This window comes from Myxine glutinosa, chromosome 7 (assembly GCF_964187855.1).
Source record: "Myxine glutinosa chromosome 7, kmMyxGlut1.1, whole genome shotgun sequence".
Classification (NCBI taxonomy): Eukaryota; Metazoa; Chordata; class Myxini; order Myxiniformes; family Myxinidae; genus Myxine; species Myxine glutinosa.
This window is the reverse complement of record NC_136267.1, coordinates 93,099,468-93,115,809: the sequence shown is the minus strand read 5'-3', so window position 1 is coordinate 93,115,809 and position 16,342 is coordinate 93,099,468. Positions and strand designations below refer to the sequence as shown.

At 44.7% G+C, this 16,342-nt stretch overlaps 1 protein-coding gene across 2 annotated transcripts in view; it reads right to left on the bottom strand.

The window, feature by feature from the left end:
* LOC137431417 (neuropilin-1) overlaps positions 1-16,342 on the bottom strand; it is an 83,108-nt gene that overhangs the window by 64,683 nt on the left and 2,083 nt on the right. Inside the window, exons 2-4 of one of the 2 annotated variants that reach the window (XM_068122713.2) lie at positions 15,393-15,579; positions 7,515-7,696; positions 4,652-4,879 (exon numbers count right to left, since the gene is read on the bottom strand). In XM_068122713.2, coding sequence (XP_067978814.1) covers positions 4,652-4,879; positions 7,515-7,696; positions 15,393-15,579 — 597 coding nt within the window. The remainder of the gene's footprint in view (positions 1-4,651; positions 4,880-7,514; positions 7,697-15,392; positions 15,580-16,342) is intronic. The other variant, XM_068122714.2, reaches the window with a different exon arrangement.

Sequence of the window (16,342 nt, the reverse complement as noted above, 5' to 3'; positions counted from 1 at the left end):
GGGTCAAGCTCACAAGATGAGGTCGACACAGCTTTGATGATGTTGATAACTTCATCTTCCATGACAGTATCATACTCCTCTATGGATGTGTCACAGTATTCGATAACTTCACCTGACAGGTCTTCATTTCCTTGCTGATCGAGTTTGTCTCGAGGAAATCGGATCTTCTGTTGGAAGGAGTCACCGAAGGAGTTGTTTAACTGTCGAGGACACTCATATTGGGGTGGAATTATTCTTGGGGCTGGTGAAGACAAAGACTTCACCACTCGAAAAAGACTGTTGGTCAGAGATGTCAATCTTGCCCAGAAATGAATCGGCCTTTGGATCGCATACCTCCGCCAGGCTGAACAGTTTATGTTTTGTATCCCACTGATAGGCAGGATCTGTATCCGTACTTGAGCCAAAATCGAATCGACTTGTTCTTGTCGCTGACCTATCTCATCCACAAAGTTTTGCCATTAACTCATCCTCAACTTTTTGAGAAATCGTGATATGTATCGTTTTTGCCCCTACCTCTCAATGGTGAAGAATCACTTTAAAATTATAGTATCCGGATCGGGATCTTCACCAAAATCTATTTATTTCGGCCTTGCCACACACCCAAACTGTCCAGTAAGTTTTGTCGGAATCCGTCTATAACCTCTTGAGATATCCTTCTGAAAGACAAACAGGGGTGAAACATGACCTCCATCGACCTTTGGTGGTGGAGATAAAGATGCTTCATTCGGATGAACATCCTAGCATGCTCATTTGTGTCCAATTCCAACTGAAGTTACCTTCCTGGTAACAAGCCCAGCAAAGAGCACTGCATTTCGGAGGATGCTAAACTGGTTGTCTGATCTGCAATCATGTGGACAAAAAAGACTCCGCTGGTCAAATCTAAACTCCTTCACCGTTGTGGGACCAGGAACAACGTGCCACCTGTGCTGTTGATGACCAACAGATCAGGAAGTGCCACACACCAACCTGTCCAATGATTCATACAAGCAGCTCTGGCCCTGTGGCATTTTTCTCAAGCTCGGCCTTTGTGCACAATAGCATGGACACGTAAGCCTGTTAACGCATGAAATGTGATATGGATGGTTAATTGTAAATTCTGCAAATGAGATTTAGATGTCAACGATGATCATTTCGGAAAAGCCTCAACATGGATGTACTCTACATAGTTTTTATATGAAGAGAAGTAGTAAGAACTTTACATTTCGATAATACCTTGACATCTTCCATAAGGAAGATTATAAGTTGGTCTTGTAGTAAAGGAAATAATTCCATTAAAAGTGAGCTCCTTCAACCCGCAAACACGTGACTAGAGAGTGTCCCTCCTGCACTCATGCCCACTCTATGAAAAGCACTTGAGCAGCACCCAAGGAGAACACCCTCAGTTCCAGTCTTCACTGCTCTTATGCAATGTATGCTGCCATTGCACAGGCCAAATAAGCAAAGTGAGAAAAACAGAACTAAGAGAGGTCAAGCATTAACGATGTGATGCTGAAAGCAATTATTCATTCCATCATTTTACTGAATTAATTAAATCAGAACTGAGAGAGCGTACGTGAGCCGTGAAGGTGACCGGTTTTGATTGTGAGTGTCAAAAATGTCCTCTCAAAATGTATGGAGGATGTTTAAGAGAGAATGATAATGATTGATATGGAAATAAATGGTGGGCCGTGGGATTGAACCGATCTTCAAGGCCGCGATGTTCTTCATGGAAGCCTCCACATCGGAGGCGTCGAGTCGAGTCAGGTCACAACAAAACGATGATCTGTACAATCTGAGACATGTGGCAGGTGCAATCGATGGAGGTGGTTTTCCTTTTTGGGCTGGAGCTTCTTTTTTAAACTTTAGAGTTCTCTTGAAGAACATCACCATCTCTTGTCCTCCCCCATCCAAAACCTTAATCTTTTCTACCCCCGTTAATTCAGCCCAGATCCACTTTTTTGAAATTGCGACTTCTTTCCTGGAAGTCCTTGCAGTGTCCTTGTGTTTTATACCTCTTCCTCCCCCCCCCCCCCCTCCCATGCCTCCTTCCCCCAAGCCCTCTCCCTCCCACAGATCTCCCGATGTCCCTGCTCTCAAATGTTGTACCTGTGTGCTTCGCTCTCTCTCCCCACCTTGTCTCCCGCTCCCTTTATCTTATGTTTTATGTGTCAGTTTGTCTTTTTGTGATTAATGTTAGCTCTTACATGAGCCTCGATCTTGTATACAAACAAAAATAGAGTCTAAAGCATATTGTTGGGATTAGCCTCGATTTCCCAATTGTTCCGTTTTCATGCCACTACATTTGTACCAATATTGCACGGAGGTCTTCCTCAAATCTCCCCCAAGGGGACACGTCAATATTCAGGAACTCTGTGCAACATTTGCTGTTTTAAGATGTCCTCCCCTTGTATTAGCTGTGATGAACCATTCATGCTTATTCCATCGCAATCAAGTCTTGCATTCTGTACACTCATTCAGATAGGATGTATAAACAATATTCACATAAATATGAGCAATGAGGGAGGCTGTGGTCTATAATATTGACATCTCTAGTTTCCTTTCTCTCTTTTTTTCATTTGGTAATGAGTTTTAAACAGAGTGTATCCAGATCTTGAATGATCCTGTGTGATGGGAGTTTTCACTTTTATCACTGAATCAATAGTGCTTGTGATAACAAAGGCCTGTGTCTTGCTTTGTCTACATACGTGTATATCGCAAGATGGAAATTCATCATCTGGACATGTTTTCTTTGGAAATACACTCTAAATCGACCTCCAGGATAACCATGTGTCCATCTGGTCTTCACGCGGCGAACCTTCGGTGAAAGTAAGTTGATGAGATGGAGAATGTTATCGGAAGTCAAACACTTTCACATGAAGGCGTGTTGAGTGCTCTCCCTATAGCCGGATACACAAAGCCAACCCGATACCTTATTTATTTACCTACCAACAGCACGAGCTCGAGTGCAGCCTTAAAGTTTCCGCCTCGGTCTGAACAGCTGCTCTTACCCACCTTTGCTTTGTTTATTCAGCTCGGAGTTGAAACGGACTTAGACCATCAGGCGGGCATAACGGATACTGTCGAAGAGAGTTATTAACCCAACAGCAACAAGTTCACCAGATTTTTGAGGCAGACTTTTTCCCAAGTCATCCCAAGATGACTTTTCCCAAGTTTTCCCAAGAAAACCACCTCCATTGCCCCTCAAAACTTTTCTCTGTCATGAAACCAGATCGGCCTTGTGTTCATGTACCAAAATTCCTTAGCAGGCCTGCGTGAACCCCATCTCCGCATGAACACAGCAACCCGTCCCCCTCCTCCTCGCAAGAGCCGAACAGACCCCGAAGCTCCGCACCATGCCATGTAAAGGTCACCGCCCTCGTCTCTTTTACACCGCGGGCTATTGACGCGTGCCACAAATTATGGCGGTAAAATGGAAGACATCGCTTTCTTTTGAACACATCTGCACACCTGACTTTTACTGCACTTTGGGTGCATTTCAGAGAAAAAAGTCAATGCCAGGTGCCATTAACAGCAAATCGGTTTCCTACAGCATCCCGAGCCCAGTGAATTGGTCTGCTTTTAATAACGCACGATTTTTTTGTGTGACCATAAGCATCCATCAAGCCAGACAATGCTCTTTAACCTGACTAGCAAGTTGCCCGTACCTGCCCAGGATGCTAAACGTGGTAGGGATGGAGACGGCAAAAATGCAAATGGCGACTTCTGCCATCGAGCCGGAAATCTGGGAGCAGCAATTCACATTTATTGCCACAGCCGCATCTCCATTTGAAACTGTTTGTTCGATATATGTAGCCTTGGGCCTGTAATAAAAAATTGTATTGGTGTCAAAACCAGTGACCAATTGCAAATTAATAGCAGGATGCTTTCCATGAAAATTTGAAGAAAATCAAGTCTATGGCGACTACTGTTTGCAGGAATTATCTTTCGCGGTTTTTCTTTTAAAGTTGTTTCGTCGTAAGTAACTTTTGGGCATCAAAGGTGATTCCTATCCAACACGTAACAAGGAACATTTATTCACTGAAGTTAACTTTCGAGGAAATTACTTGACGGAAAAAAGCGCGAAAGTAGGCCTCCAAAAGGCCTAAAAAAAAAAAGGCCTCCGAACTGTAGGCCTCCAAAACGCCTAAAAAAAGGCCTCCGAATTGTAGGCCTCCAAAAGGCCTAAAAAAAGGCCCCTGAGCTGTAGGCCTCCAAAAGGCCTAAAAAAAAGGCCCCTGAGCTGTAGGCCTCCAAAAAGCCTAAAAGAAGGCCTCCGAACTGTAGGCCTCAAAAAGGCCAAAAAAAATGCCTCCGAACTGTAGGCCTCCAAAACGCCTAAAAAAAAGGCCCCTGAGCTATCGGCCTCCAAAAGGCCTAAAAAAAGGCCCCTGAGCTATAGGCCTCCAAAAGGCCTTTAAAAAAAAGGCATCCGAACTGTAGGCCTCCAAAACGCCTAAAAAAAAGGCCTCCGAACTGTAGGCCTCCAAAAGGCCTAAAAAAAAGGCCCCTGAGCGGTAGGCCTCCAAAAGGCCTAAAAAAAAAAGAGGCCTCCGAACTGTAGGCCTCCAAAAGGCCTAAAAAAAGGCCTCTGAACTGTAGGCCTCCAAAAGTGGAGCACATTCAATCACACAGGAACAAAATGGCAGCCGATAGCTACAGCGAAGGTGCTCACCATTGGGCCAGCCATCCCAGGCCTCGACGTGGTCGTACTGACACGCCGGCCCCTTGGGCATCCCGTGGTCGGATTCCATGTTAAAGGAGATGAAGGCGAGGGAGATGAGGAAGTGCGGAGGTGCAGTTATGGTGTAGGTGCAGTCCAAGTTGTGCGGGTGACTTTTGGGAAATCCCGGAGACGAGATGAAGCCGCTGGGAGCCGTGAAGTTCTTGTGGCAGTTGATGCCTGAGGCAACATGGAGGGGTAACCACAAAGAGGTCATTCGAGGCATCGTCGGGGTCAGGGTCATTTGTTACGGGCGGCTTTGCACTGGAACAAGTGTTTATTATTGCTTTCAGCCTGCGAGCTCTGTGGGCAGGAGGGATTAAATGGCATTTATTACGCCACCCGCAATCAAAGCGATAAACCATGTAACCGCATCCTCTACATTTCATCCGAGCCGTAGGCCTTATTTCTCATGATGAAGTGTTCTCTTTGTCTCGCCATCAAGCTTCAACATCTGCTCGGTGGCTCCTCACAGCATCAGGGTTAGCGTTATGTGATGGCCTATGACAATTATATTTCAATAACTTCGTAAAGCTCTACTTTCTCCAACATTATGACTTCCGCCCCCTCCCCCAATAAGCACTATCTTTCTTGTGGGGTGGTTTTGTGGCCTTAGCTGTGTCTTGCACTCACACTGTAAAGTAAGTGGAACATTTATAGTGTGAACATGTAATCCAAGCCATGTTTGTACCTTCACCTGTGAATTGTATCCTTACCGCACATACCATACACCAAGGATCTCCATTCATCTCATGGGTACCTTCCGCTTTCATACCCGGTAAGAATCTCGTGGTAGATCATGAAACTAGTGATCACAATAAAGGATGTGGGACCAAATGGGCCGCAAGTGAACGTCTAATCTTGAGAAGCGAAGCGCAATGCACAAAGGCAAATTACGCAGCTCTTTCGAGCGATTCATCCGTGCGAATCCTGGCGATTCCCCCTCAATATCTCTGGGCATTAGACAATTTGTCTGGGCATTGACACATGTTTGAACCACCTTTAGAGGCCATTTTCCCCCAAAGAGCAGGGGTTGGTCCCCTTTTTGAAGCAATGTTTTATGGCCTGTAATGTTGTAATTTATGTTGGTCCCCCTTGCCCTTCCTGTCGCCAACCCTGTTAGGCGCCTCTTGCGTCACGCAGGGAATTACCAGTGAACAGGTACTCAATTTGCGGACCTCAGAAGGATGACAGGCTGAGTCCACCTCCCTGGTGTTAATTCAGCGATCGACCGGGATTCGAACCCAGGATCACAACTCAGCACCCTAACCGCTAAGCCAACACCAGGCTTCCATTGACACGTGTTTCTTGAGATAAAAAGCAGAGTTTTGTTTTTTCTTCTCAACTGCATTTTTTGAATGAAGTAAATACAACACGCGCCTCTTACGGGAGGAAGCAGTAGCTACATGGTACCTGCTCGCTAAAGGTATGAGGCGGTACCATTTGAAGGTAATTGTAGACTTATTACAACAGAGTCACCAACCAGTTCATCGAGTTGCTCTGAATGGCAAGCCAGATGAGCTAGGATGGCATGTGTGCATGTGATTTACCGTGGTCAGGAAGCCATCAGATGTTTTTCAGAACAACCCATGTTTGCATTGATGAACAAACCATTATCACCTGTTCCTAAACGATTCCTTGGTACTGATCCATAAGGGAAGGTTCCTTCTCCAAAGTACGGGAGAACAGCTTGTACAGGGGTGTTCAGAATGGTACAAGCATGATCAATAACTCCGCATGTTCTACCCAAACGAATCCAGTACATCTCGAAAACAATTACAAAGCTTATAATTTCCCTCTAAAGTGTAAACTCAGTCATGTGCGCCCTGTACACCTGCAGGTGTGTTGTCCTCCATTACAGGTACGTTTTCGTTGATCTACAGCTCATGGCGGAGCTTGTACATGCACCACGACAGGACAATAGTTCAGGATTTGGACATAGAGGGCTGAACAGATCTGTGTCCAGAAGGATACATTGAAATTAACCTTAACTTAGTGAATATGGACGAACATAGATGATGTATGGGATTTGATGATGTATAGGATATATTTGATTTGATATATGGGATATATGGATTTTAACATCTGATATATTATATGGGATTTGATATATGGGATGATATATGGGATTTGGATGATATATTTGATTTGATATATCGGATTTGATATTTTGAACATAGATGATATATGGGATGATATATGGGATATATGGGATTTGATTTGGGATATGATTTTATATATTGATGATTATATGGGGCAAATATGGGATATGTATCTGGGATTTATATGGGATATATGGAACATAGATATGATATTTGATATGGATTCTTAACTTATTTGATATATTTTGATGATATATGGGATATATATATTTGATGATGATATATTTGATTTGATGATATATGGGATTTGATGATATATGGGATGATATATAGGATTCATATATGATGATATATGGATGATATATGGGACCTGGGTTCCTAACATCATATTATTCGATCGTATGCAGCCTGCGGCTGCTGGTTGCATCATTGCTGGAGCGCAGCTGTGCTGCTGATGCAGTGCCCCCTGTTTCCAGTCAGCTGGTACTCATTTCACCATCTTCGGAAGGATGACAGGTTGAGTCAACCCACCTGGTGTTATCTAACGCAGGGCAGGGGCTCCAACTCAAGACTCTATAAGACCTTATGCCAGCCATCTTGACCGTTAAGCCAACACCAGGTTTTCCTAGCATCATATGAACCATCAGTTCGAAAAGGACGCAAATGAAGCCGACTCTAAGCATTTGAAGTGTAATAACGTTTGTGAAACTCACTTTGTTTGAAGATTTCATAGCGCAGAGAGAAACCTTGTCCTTGTCCCTCATAATCAGAGACAAAACGAATCCAGAGTGAGTCGCCATCGGAGACAATGGGCTGGGGGGCGATGCTTCCGCAGAATTTACCAACCAGTACACCCGACTCGTCCTGACCTTCCCGGATTTCCACAAAATCAAATCTGTAATGTTAACAACGGCATATCATCAACCGAAAATGTTGCAAGCATGACAGAGCAAATTGCAATATATGCAAGCATGACAGAGGAAGTATGGATGAAGTATAAGGAGAAAAGGATGAGGAATAGCCTACATACAAAGTATTAAAGTCTATACATGATGGTTCTATAACGATTTTCAATAAAGCTTCACTATAACACTTAGCAAGCAGCTTTGCTATTGCTCGCCAAGCGGCTTGTTTCATTCAAAGTGCTCAATAAGCACTCCAACGGAACGGAGCGCTCGGTGCCGCTTAACAACATGGCGGCCTCCATGTAAAAAATGCTGGAAGTGGAAAGTGGGAAAGCAGAGCTCCATATCTGCATTACTTTTTTCAGAAGAATGCAAAGACATGCACATTCACTTCTGGGGAACAAACAACTTCTGCATGATGCCAGGAAAGGACAGAAATATAAAGACGAGTCGATCCGAGAATTGCGAGGACACATTTCACTTTTTGGTAGTCTTTAATAACTGTAGTTATTACGAATTAGCACTAAATAAATTTTAAAAATCACTGGGCACTAAATGCAACTGTCTTCTATTATTGAGGTCCCTCGGTGGCCACCCCAGTCTCACACCCAACGTGTCCACAAAATTTCGTCCGAATCCGTCCATAACCTTTTGAGATATCACGCTCACAGACAGACAGACATGGGTGAAAACATAACCTCCGTCAACCTTTGGTGGCAGAGGTAATAATACACCTTATTCTCCTCCTCTTCCCATTATAAGGGGTGAGGTCCATTGGTACCATGCTCCATCACTGCCTTGACCACAATACTCCTCCATTCCCTCCGGCCAACTCTGTCCACTCTCGAACCAACCCCACCTTACTGATATCCCTCCTCACACAATCCTCCCATCTCAACCGTGGTCTACCTCTTTTCCTCCCACCTCGTTCCCTCAATCTATCTACTCTCTTTACTATTCTTTCTTCCCCCATCCACACCAAATGTCCAGCCCATCTCAGCTGGAATTTCCCCACTTTCCTAGTCAAGCTCACCTGTACATCAATCTCCTCCCTTAGCCCATCCATTCTCCTTTTACCCCCAATCTTCATTCACACAATCCTCATTACCCAGTTGTTCTCGCAAACCTGCAGCCTATGTTGTTGTCTCACTGTCAGTGCCACTGTCCCCAGACCGTAAAGGTAGGCCGGCATTACGCAAGACATCAGAACCTTCCCTTTCGATCTCCTTGATATATTTATATTTGCCATTACACCCTCCACCCTCCACACATTCGCATCCACCTGAATCCTCCTCGGCACCTCTGCCTCTGACTTACCATCCCTGGTGACTGTTCCTCCAAGATACTCAAACCGATTTCCTTGTCTGATCCCCTTCCCCTCGAACATGATATTCATTTATTTCCTCTTTATTTATTTATTTATTTCCAACCCACATATGAAACCCACGCCATGAAAGATAAAATCTTAGTTTGGATTTACAGTCGTGGCCAAAAATATTGGCACCCTTGCACTTTTTTCAAATAATGCAGCATTTTTCAAGAAAATAGTTGAAATTAAAAAATCTTTTGGTATCCACATATGTATTTCGTGGTTTGCAGTGGAACAAAACAAAAAAAAGCTGAAAAAAATACTAAATCATAGCTTATTCCACACAGAAATCCTAAAGTGGCCCAGACAATATTATTGGCACCTTTTAGAAGTTGTTAGAAATAATTAGATTTCATGCAGGTGATTCTCCTTTACTTTGGAATTGAACTCACTTATGATGAGTTGTGGGTGCCTGCAAAATAAAAATCACTCATTCAACCAGTTTGAATAGAGAAAATGAGTCATTCTGCTGTTTTGTGTTGCTGTGTGCACCGCAATGGAGAAAAGCATGGAGAAAAGAAAGAAAAACCAGAGAATTGTCTGAGGAGGTCAGACACAAGATTGTAGCCAAGCAGTACAATCTCAAAGCTACAAGTCAATCTCCAGAGACCTTGATGTTCCTATGTCCACTGTACGCAATGTTATCAGGAAGTTTAAGGCCCATGGCACTGTAGCCAACTTCCCTGGACGTGGCCGCAACAGAAAACTTGATCGAAGATTGCAGCAAAGGATTGTTCGAATGGTGGAGAAAGGACATCGATCAACTGCCAAACAGATTCAAGCTGACCTTCAGACACAAGGTAAGACGGTTTAAACTCGCACCATCCGTCACCAACTCAATGAAAGGGGGTTCCATGGTAGGAGACCCAGTAGGACCCCACTGCTGAGAGAGAGAATAAGAAAGCCTGACTGGAGTTTCCAAAACACACCTGAACAAGCCAAAATCCTTCTGGGAGAATGTCCTGTGGACAGACGAGACCAAATTGGAGCTTTTTGGTAAAGCACATCATCTCTGTTTATAGAAAACAAAATGAAGCCTTCAAAGAAAAGAACACCATCCCTCCAGTCAAACATGAGCCTGGTGTTGGCTTAGCGGTTAGGGTGTCGGCTTGGGATCCTAGGATCCTGGGTTCGAATCCTGTTAGATCACTAAATTAACAGCAGGGGGGTTGACCTGTCATCCTTCCGTCAGCCTGTCATCCTTCCGAGGTCGGCAAATTGAGTACCAGATCACTGGTAATTCCCTGTGTCGCAAGAGGCGACCAACAGGGTTGGTGGCAGGAAGAGCATCCGGCCATAAAACATTGCTTCAAAAAGGGGACCACAGTGCCCGGATAATGCCAACCCTTGCTCTACCAGGAAAAATGGCTTCTAAAGGAGGTTCCTACAGTCAAACATGGAGGAGGTTCGGTGATGTTTTGGGGTTGCTGTGCTGCCTCTGGCAGTGGGTGCCTTGAATGTGTGCATGGCATCATGAAATCAAGAGATTACCAAGGAGCGCAATGTTTTTGCATTGCATTTTGGAGCGCAATGTTCAACCCAGTGTCAGAAAGCTGGGTCTCCGTCGAAGGTCATGGGTTTTGCAGCAGGACAAAGACCCCAAACACACTTCAAAAAGCACCCAGGAATGGTTCAAGACAAAACGCTGGACTGTTCTGAAGTGGCTAGCAATGAGTCCAGATCTAAATCCCATTGAACACCTGTGGGGAGATCTGAAAACAGCAGTTGGGAGAAGGAAACTCTTCAAATCTGGGAGAACTGGAGCAGTTTGCACCAGAAGAGTGGGCCAAACTGCCAGTAGAGAGGTGTAGGAAGCTCATTCATGGCTATAGGAAGCGCTTGACTGCAGTTATTTTGCCCAAAGGTTGTGCTACCAAATGTTAAATCAAGGGTGTCAATAATTTTGTGAATGCCATTTCTTTTTATTTTCTGATTTAAAAGCATGTATTAAGTTCTGGATCAAAAACAAAAGTTCTGTAATATTAACAGTGAAATAAATAATTGTGGAGACCAAATACTTTTGGCAATTGCAACTTATTTTAAGAGAAAATAGTTAGTCATTTGAAATAAATGCAAGGGCGCCAATATTTTTGGTCACGACTGTATATCTGTTCGGTATTTAAAAGTAGCATTTAATGTTCACAATTGCTCCTTTGTATGGTTGTAACGCTGACTCAGTACATCAAATACGTGAAGATAGCAAAAAAAAAAGGAAGCATGTGGTGCTTATCATGCGTCTCTGATAATGGTTGGGCAGCCAAAGGCAAGCAGCAGAAATGGATTGCGGAAGTGTCCAACAAGCAGTAGTGCCTGCGGTTCAAGGCCGCGGGCGCAAACTCTGTGTTGGCGCATCTTGAAAGGCTACATAGCCTCCTCTGATGTGCGAGTCAAAGGCACAGAGAGCCCAAATCATCCACTATAGCATGAGGAGTGTCTGAGTTCCAACAGAAGGAGAGGGAAATGTGATTTTACTATATAAATAATTTCGCAGCTCATTCTGGACGGTGGATTATTTCTTTCTTTGTTATTTTCTCTGTAAATCCAGCTTTGCCCTTTTGAACCTGCACAACATATGTATTGTCTCTCAATCCATGCAGTGAAGGCATGAAGTTCAGTGTTGCAGAGTGCAAGTACAGAGCTGTGTAGTGCAGCAGAGTGCAAGTACAGAGCTGTGTAGTGCAGCAGAGTGCAAGTACAGAGTTGTGCAGAGTTGTATTGTGTAGCAGAGTGCAAGTACAGAGACGTGCAGTGCTGCAGAGTGCAAGTACAGAGCCGTGCAGTGTAGCAGAGTGCAAGTACAGAGCTGTGCAGTGCAGCAGAGTGCAAGTACAGAGCTGTGTAGTGATGCAGAGTGCAAGTACAGAGTTGTGCAGAGTTGTGTTGTGTAGCAGAGTGCAAGTACAGAGCTGTGTAGTGCTGCAGCGTGCAAGTGCAGAGTTGTGCAGGGTTGTGTTGTGTAGCAGAGTGCAAGTACAGAGACATGCAATGCTGCAGGGTGCAAGTACAGAGCTGTGTAGTGATGCAAAGTGCAAGTGCAGAGTTGTGCAGAGTTGTGTTGTGTAGCAGAGTGCAAGTACAGAGCTGTGTAGTGATGCAGAGTGCAAGTACAGAGCTGTGTAGTGATGCAGAGTGCAAGTACAGAGCTGTGTAGTGATGCAGAATGCAAGTACAGAGCTGTGTAGTGCTGCAGCGTGCAAGTACAGAGCTGTGTAGTGCAGCAGAGTGCAAGTACAGAGCTGTGTAGTGCAGCAGAGTGCAAGTACAGAGCTGTGTAGTCATGCAGAGTGCAAGTACAGAGCTGTGGAGTGATGCAGAGTGCAAGTACAGAGCTGAGTAGTGATGCAGAGTGCAAGTACAGATCTGTGTAGTGTATCAGAGTGCAAGTACAGAGCTGTGCAATGTTGCAGAGTGCAAGTACAGATCTGTGTAGTGTAGCAGAGTGCAAGTAAGTCCAGAGCTGTGTAGTGATGCAGAGTGCAAGTACAGAGCTGTGTAGTGATGCCGAGTGCAAGTACAGAGCTGTGTAGTGCTGCAGAGTGCAAGTACAGAGCTGTGCAGTGTTGCAGAGTGCAAGTACAGAGCTGTGTAGTGCTGCAGAGTGCAAGTACAGAGCTGTGCAGAGTTGTGCAGTGTTGCAGAGTGCAAGTAAAGAGCTGTGCAGTGTTGCAGAGTGCAAGTTCAGAGTTGTGCAGAGTTGTGCAGTGTTGCAGAGTGCAAGTACAGAGCTGTGCAGTGTTGCAGAGTGCAAGTATAGAGCGTGCAGAGTTGTGCAGTGTTGCAGAGTGCAAGTACAGAGCTGTGCAGGGCTGTGCAGTGTTGCAGAGTGCAAGTACAGAGCTGTGCAGTGTTGCAGAGTGTAAGTACAAAGCTGTGCAGTGTTGCAGAGTGCAAGTACAGAGCTGTGCAGTGTTACAGAGTGCAAGTACAGAGCTGTGCAGAGCTGTGCAGTGTTGCAGAGTGCAAGTACAGAGCTGTGCAGTGTTGCAGAGTGCGAGTACAGAGCTGTGCAGTGTTGCAGAGTGCAAGTACAGAGCTGTGCAGAGTTGTGCAGTGTTGCAGAGTGCAAGTACCGAGCTGTGCAGAGTTGTGCAGTGTTGCAGAGTGCAAGTACCGAGCTGTGTAGTGCTGCAGAGTGCAAGTACAGAGCTGTGCAGAGCTGTGTAGTGTAGCAAAGTGCAAGTACAGAGCTGTGTAGTGCTGCAGAGTGCAAGTACAGAGCTGTGTAGTGCTGCAGAGTGCAAGTACAGAGCTGTGTAGTGTAGCAGAGTGCAAGTACAGAGCTGTGTAGTGTTGCAGAGTGCAAGTACAGAGCTGTGTAGTGTAGCAGAGTGCAAGTACAGAGCTGTGCAGTGTTGCAGATTGCAAGTACAGAGCTGTGCAGTGTAGCAGAGTGCAAGTACAGAGCTGTGTAGTGTAGCAGAGTGCAAGTACAGAGCTGTGCAGTGTAGCAGAGTGCAAATACAGAGCTGTGTAGTGTAGCAGAGTGCAAGTACAGAGCTGTGCAGTGTTGCAGATTGCAAGTACAGAGCTGTGCAGTGTGCAGTGTAGCAGAGTGCAAGTACAGAGCTGTGTAGTGTAGCAGAGTGCAAGTACAGAGCTGTGCAGTGTTGCAGATTGCAAGTACAGAGCTGTGCAGTGTAGCAGAGTGCAAGTGCAGAGCTGTGTAGTGTAGCAGAGTGCAAGTACAGAGTTGTGTAATGTGTAGTGTAGCAGAGTGCAAGTACAGAGCTGTGCAGTGTAGCAGAGTGCAAATACAGAGCTGTGTAGTGTAGCAGAGTGCAAGTACAGAGCTGTGTAGTGCAGCAGAGTGCAAGTACAGAGCTGTGCAGTGTTGCAGAGTGCAAGTACAGAGTTGTGCAGTGTTGCAGAGTGCAAGTACAGAGTTGTGCAGAGTCGTGCAGTGTTGCAGAGTGCAAGTACAGAGCTGTGCAGTGTTGCAGAGTGCAAGTATAGAGTTGTGCAGAGTCGTGCAGTGTTGCAGAGGGCAAGTACAGAGACGTGCGTAATCACCTCTAAAGAATAATTGTTTTTCTTGAAGGAAACATTTCGCCATTCAGAGTAAGCATTGTCGAGCTTGCATTATCCAGCAGGTAATTCCGATGTTATTTAACGAGCTGACATTACCGTGTTTATCCGAGTGGGAAATCGTCATGTAGATGTTTATTTGAGCACATCTGCTCAACTCAGACATCTTTCCCAAAACTCCAGTGTTGGTTCACAGATATTTGCTCTCAGAAACATGTTCTGCAGACTCAATGCTCGGGGCATTGTAAAATCTTCATGAACACAATATCCGCATTGTTCTCGCAATAACCATTACACTCGACTTGTGTTCCCAGAAAAATAAGCACGCATTCCGGTGGTACTGCAACACTTGGGCAGTTATTGAGCAAAGTAGAGTTTAGTGCCTCCTTGGAGTCCAGGCGTGGTGGGCCACATGTACAGAGCAGCAGCTTAATGGGCCACGGCCTCTATTAGTCCTGCCAGACGTATGGATGATGTGCTCATTAGCACTTCAGCTCCATCTAGAGACCTCAACAGTCATAAACACAAAGATTACCGTTTACAGAGGCTTGAATATAAACTCCACAAAAGTTTGGAGTTTCTGTGTAAACTTCTGCGCTGAAAAATGTCCGTGCAGGTATACAAACCCCAACCACTCAGAATTAGTAGCAAGTCCAGATGAAGGCTCCTACACCCGACTACCAGTACCCGTCCCCGGACAGCTCGCAATGCCTCGAACCGTGAAGCCGAGATCTTGCAGACAAAAATAGGTGATGGTTTTTGTAGAGCTTCGCGCCTTTCCGGCATGGACATCAAACAATGGCTGCTGGTACAATGCGCTCGGCACGCGGCCAGTCGCGCGCTCTCGTGAACACCCCCTTTTGGGTTCAGGTGGACCTGATGTGGTCTCATCGCCCCTTTAGATGGACCATCGATGTATAGGTAAGACCGTTTGTAAAGAGGCAAAACATTGAGATGAATTCGACGGCGAGGACGCAAGCAAATGGGTTTCCATGCAAGGTTATATATTTATTACGTACGCAAACATAGCGGAATTTTCGACAACACCCTCAGCCCCCACCCTACTCGCCCTTCCCTTCCTTCGCCTCACTCCTCCTCCCATACGTATTTCGCTTGACTCTGCACTCCTATCACCACTACTCTTTTTTCAAGAACCTTCTTTTCCTTCCCTCTATGAATTTATCAATTGAGTCCAATCATCCCCATTAAAGCACATTCAGTTGATATTATAAAATATCATCAAGGTCTTCATTTCAGGTATCCAGATAGGTCTCAAATTGAGATTCACTCACCGGCATTCCCGATCCTCGAGCTCGAAGTGGGGGTTGAAGTTCAGCTGAAGCCGCTGGTTGGTCTCCGGTGCTCGTAAGACCCACTGGCAGTCAGAGTTGGCGGCGTACTCTTTGGGGTAGCCCAGCGAACTCACGTAACTCGGGGAGTCCACCTGGATGGTTCCTCCGCAAGGACCCCCTTGTCCTGCTGCACCCAAGACGTGACGTCACAGTGGTGAAAATGGTGGTTCTTTGGGTTATCATTTCATCAAAATCGCACGACATCATTTGCGAGGTCACCATTTGGCTCTCGGAGGTCGGTGGTTTGAATCCCGACCGAGTCATATCAAAATAATTTTAGAAATGGTCCATGATCAATTAAACCTTATATTAACATTTTGGACTACTGCGTCATCAATTAAAGCTCATATTAACATTTTGGACTATTGCGTCATCAATTAAAGTTCATATTAACATTTCGGACTATTGCGTCATCAATTAAAGCTCATATTAACATTTTGGACAATTGTGTCATCAATTAAAGCTCATATTTACATTTTGGAATATTGCGTCATCAATTAAAACTCATATTAACATTTTGGACTATTGCGTCATCAATTAAAGGTAATATTAACATTTTGGACTATTGCATCATCAATTAAACCTTATATTAACATTTTGGACTATTGCATCATCAATTAAAGCTCATATTAACATTTTGGACTATTGCGTCATCAATTAAAGGTAATATTAACATTTTGGACTATTGCGTCATCAATTAAAGCTCATATTAACATTTTGGACTATTGCATCATCAATTAAAGCTCATATTAACATTTTGGACTGTTGCATCATCAATTAAAGGTTATATTAACATTTTGGACTATTGTGTCATCAATTAAAGCTCATATTAACATTTTGGACTGTTGCATCATCAATTAAAGGTCATGTTAACATTTTGGACTATTGTG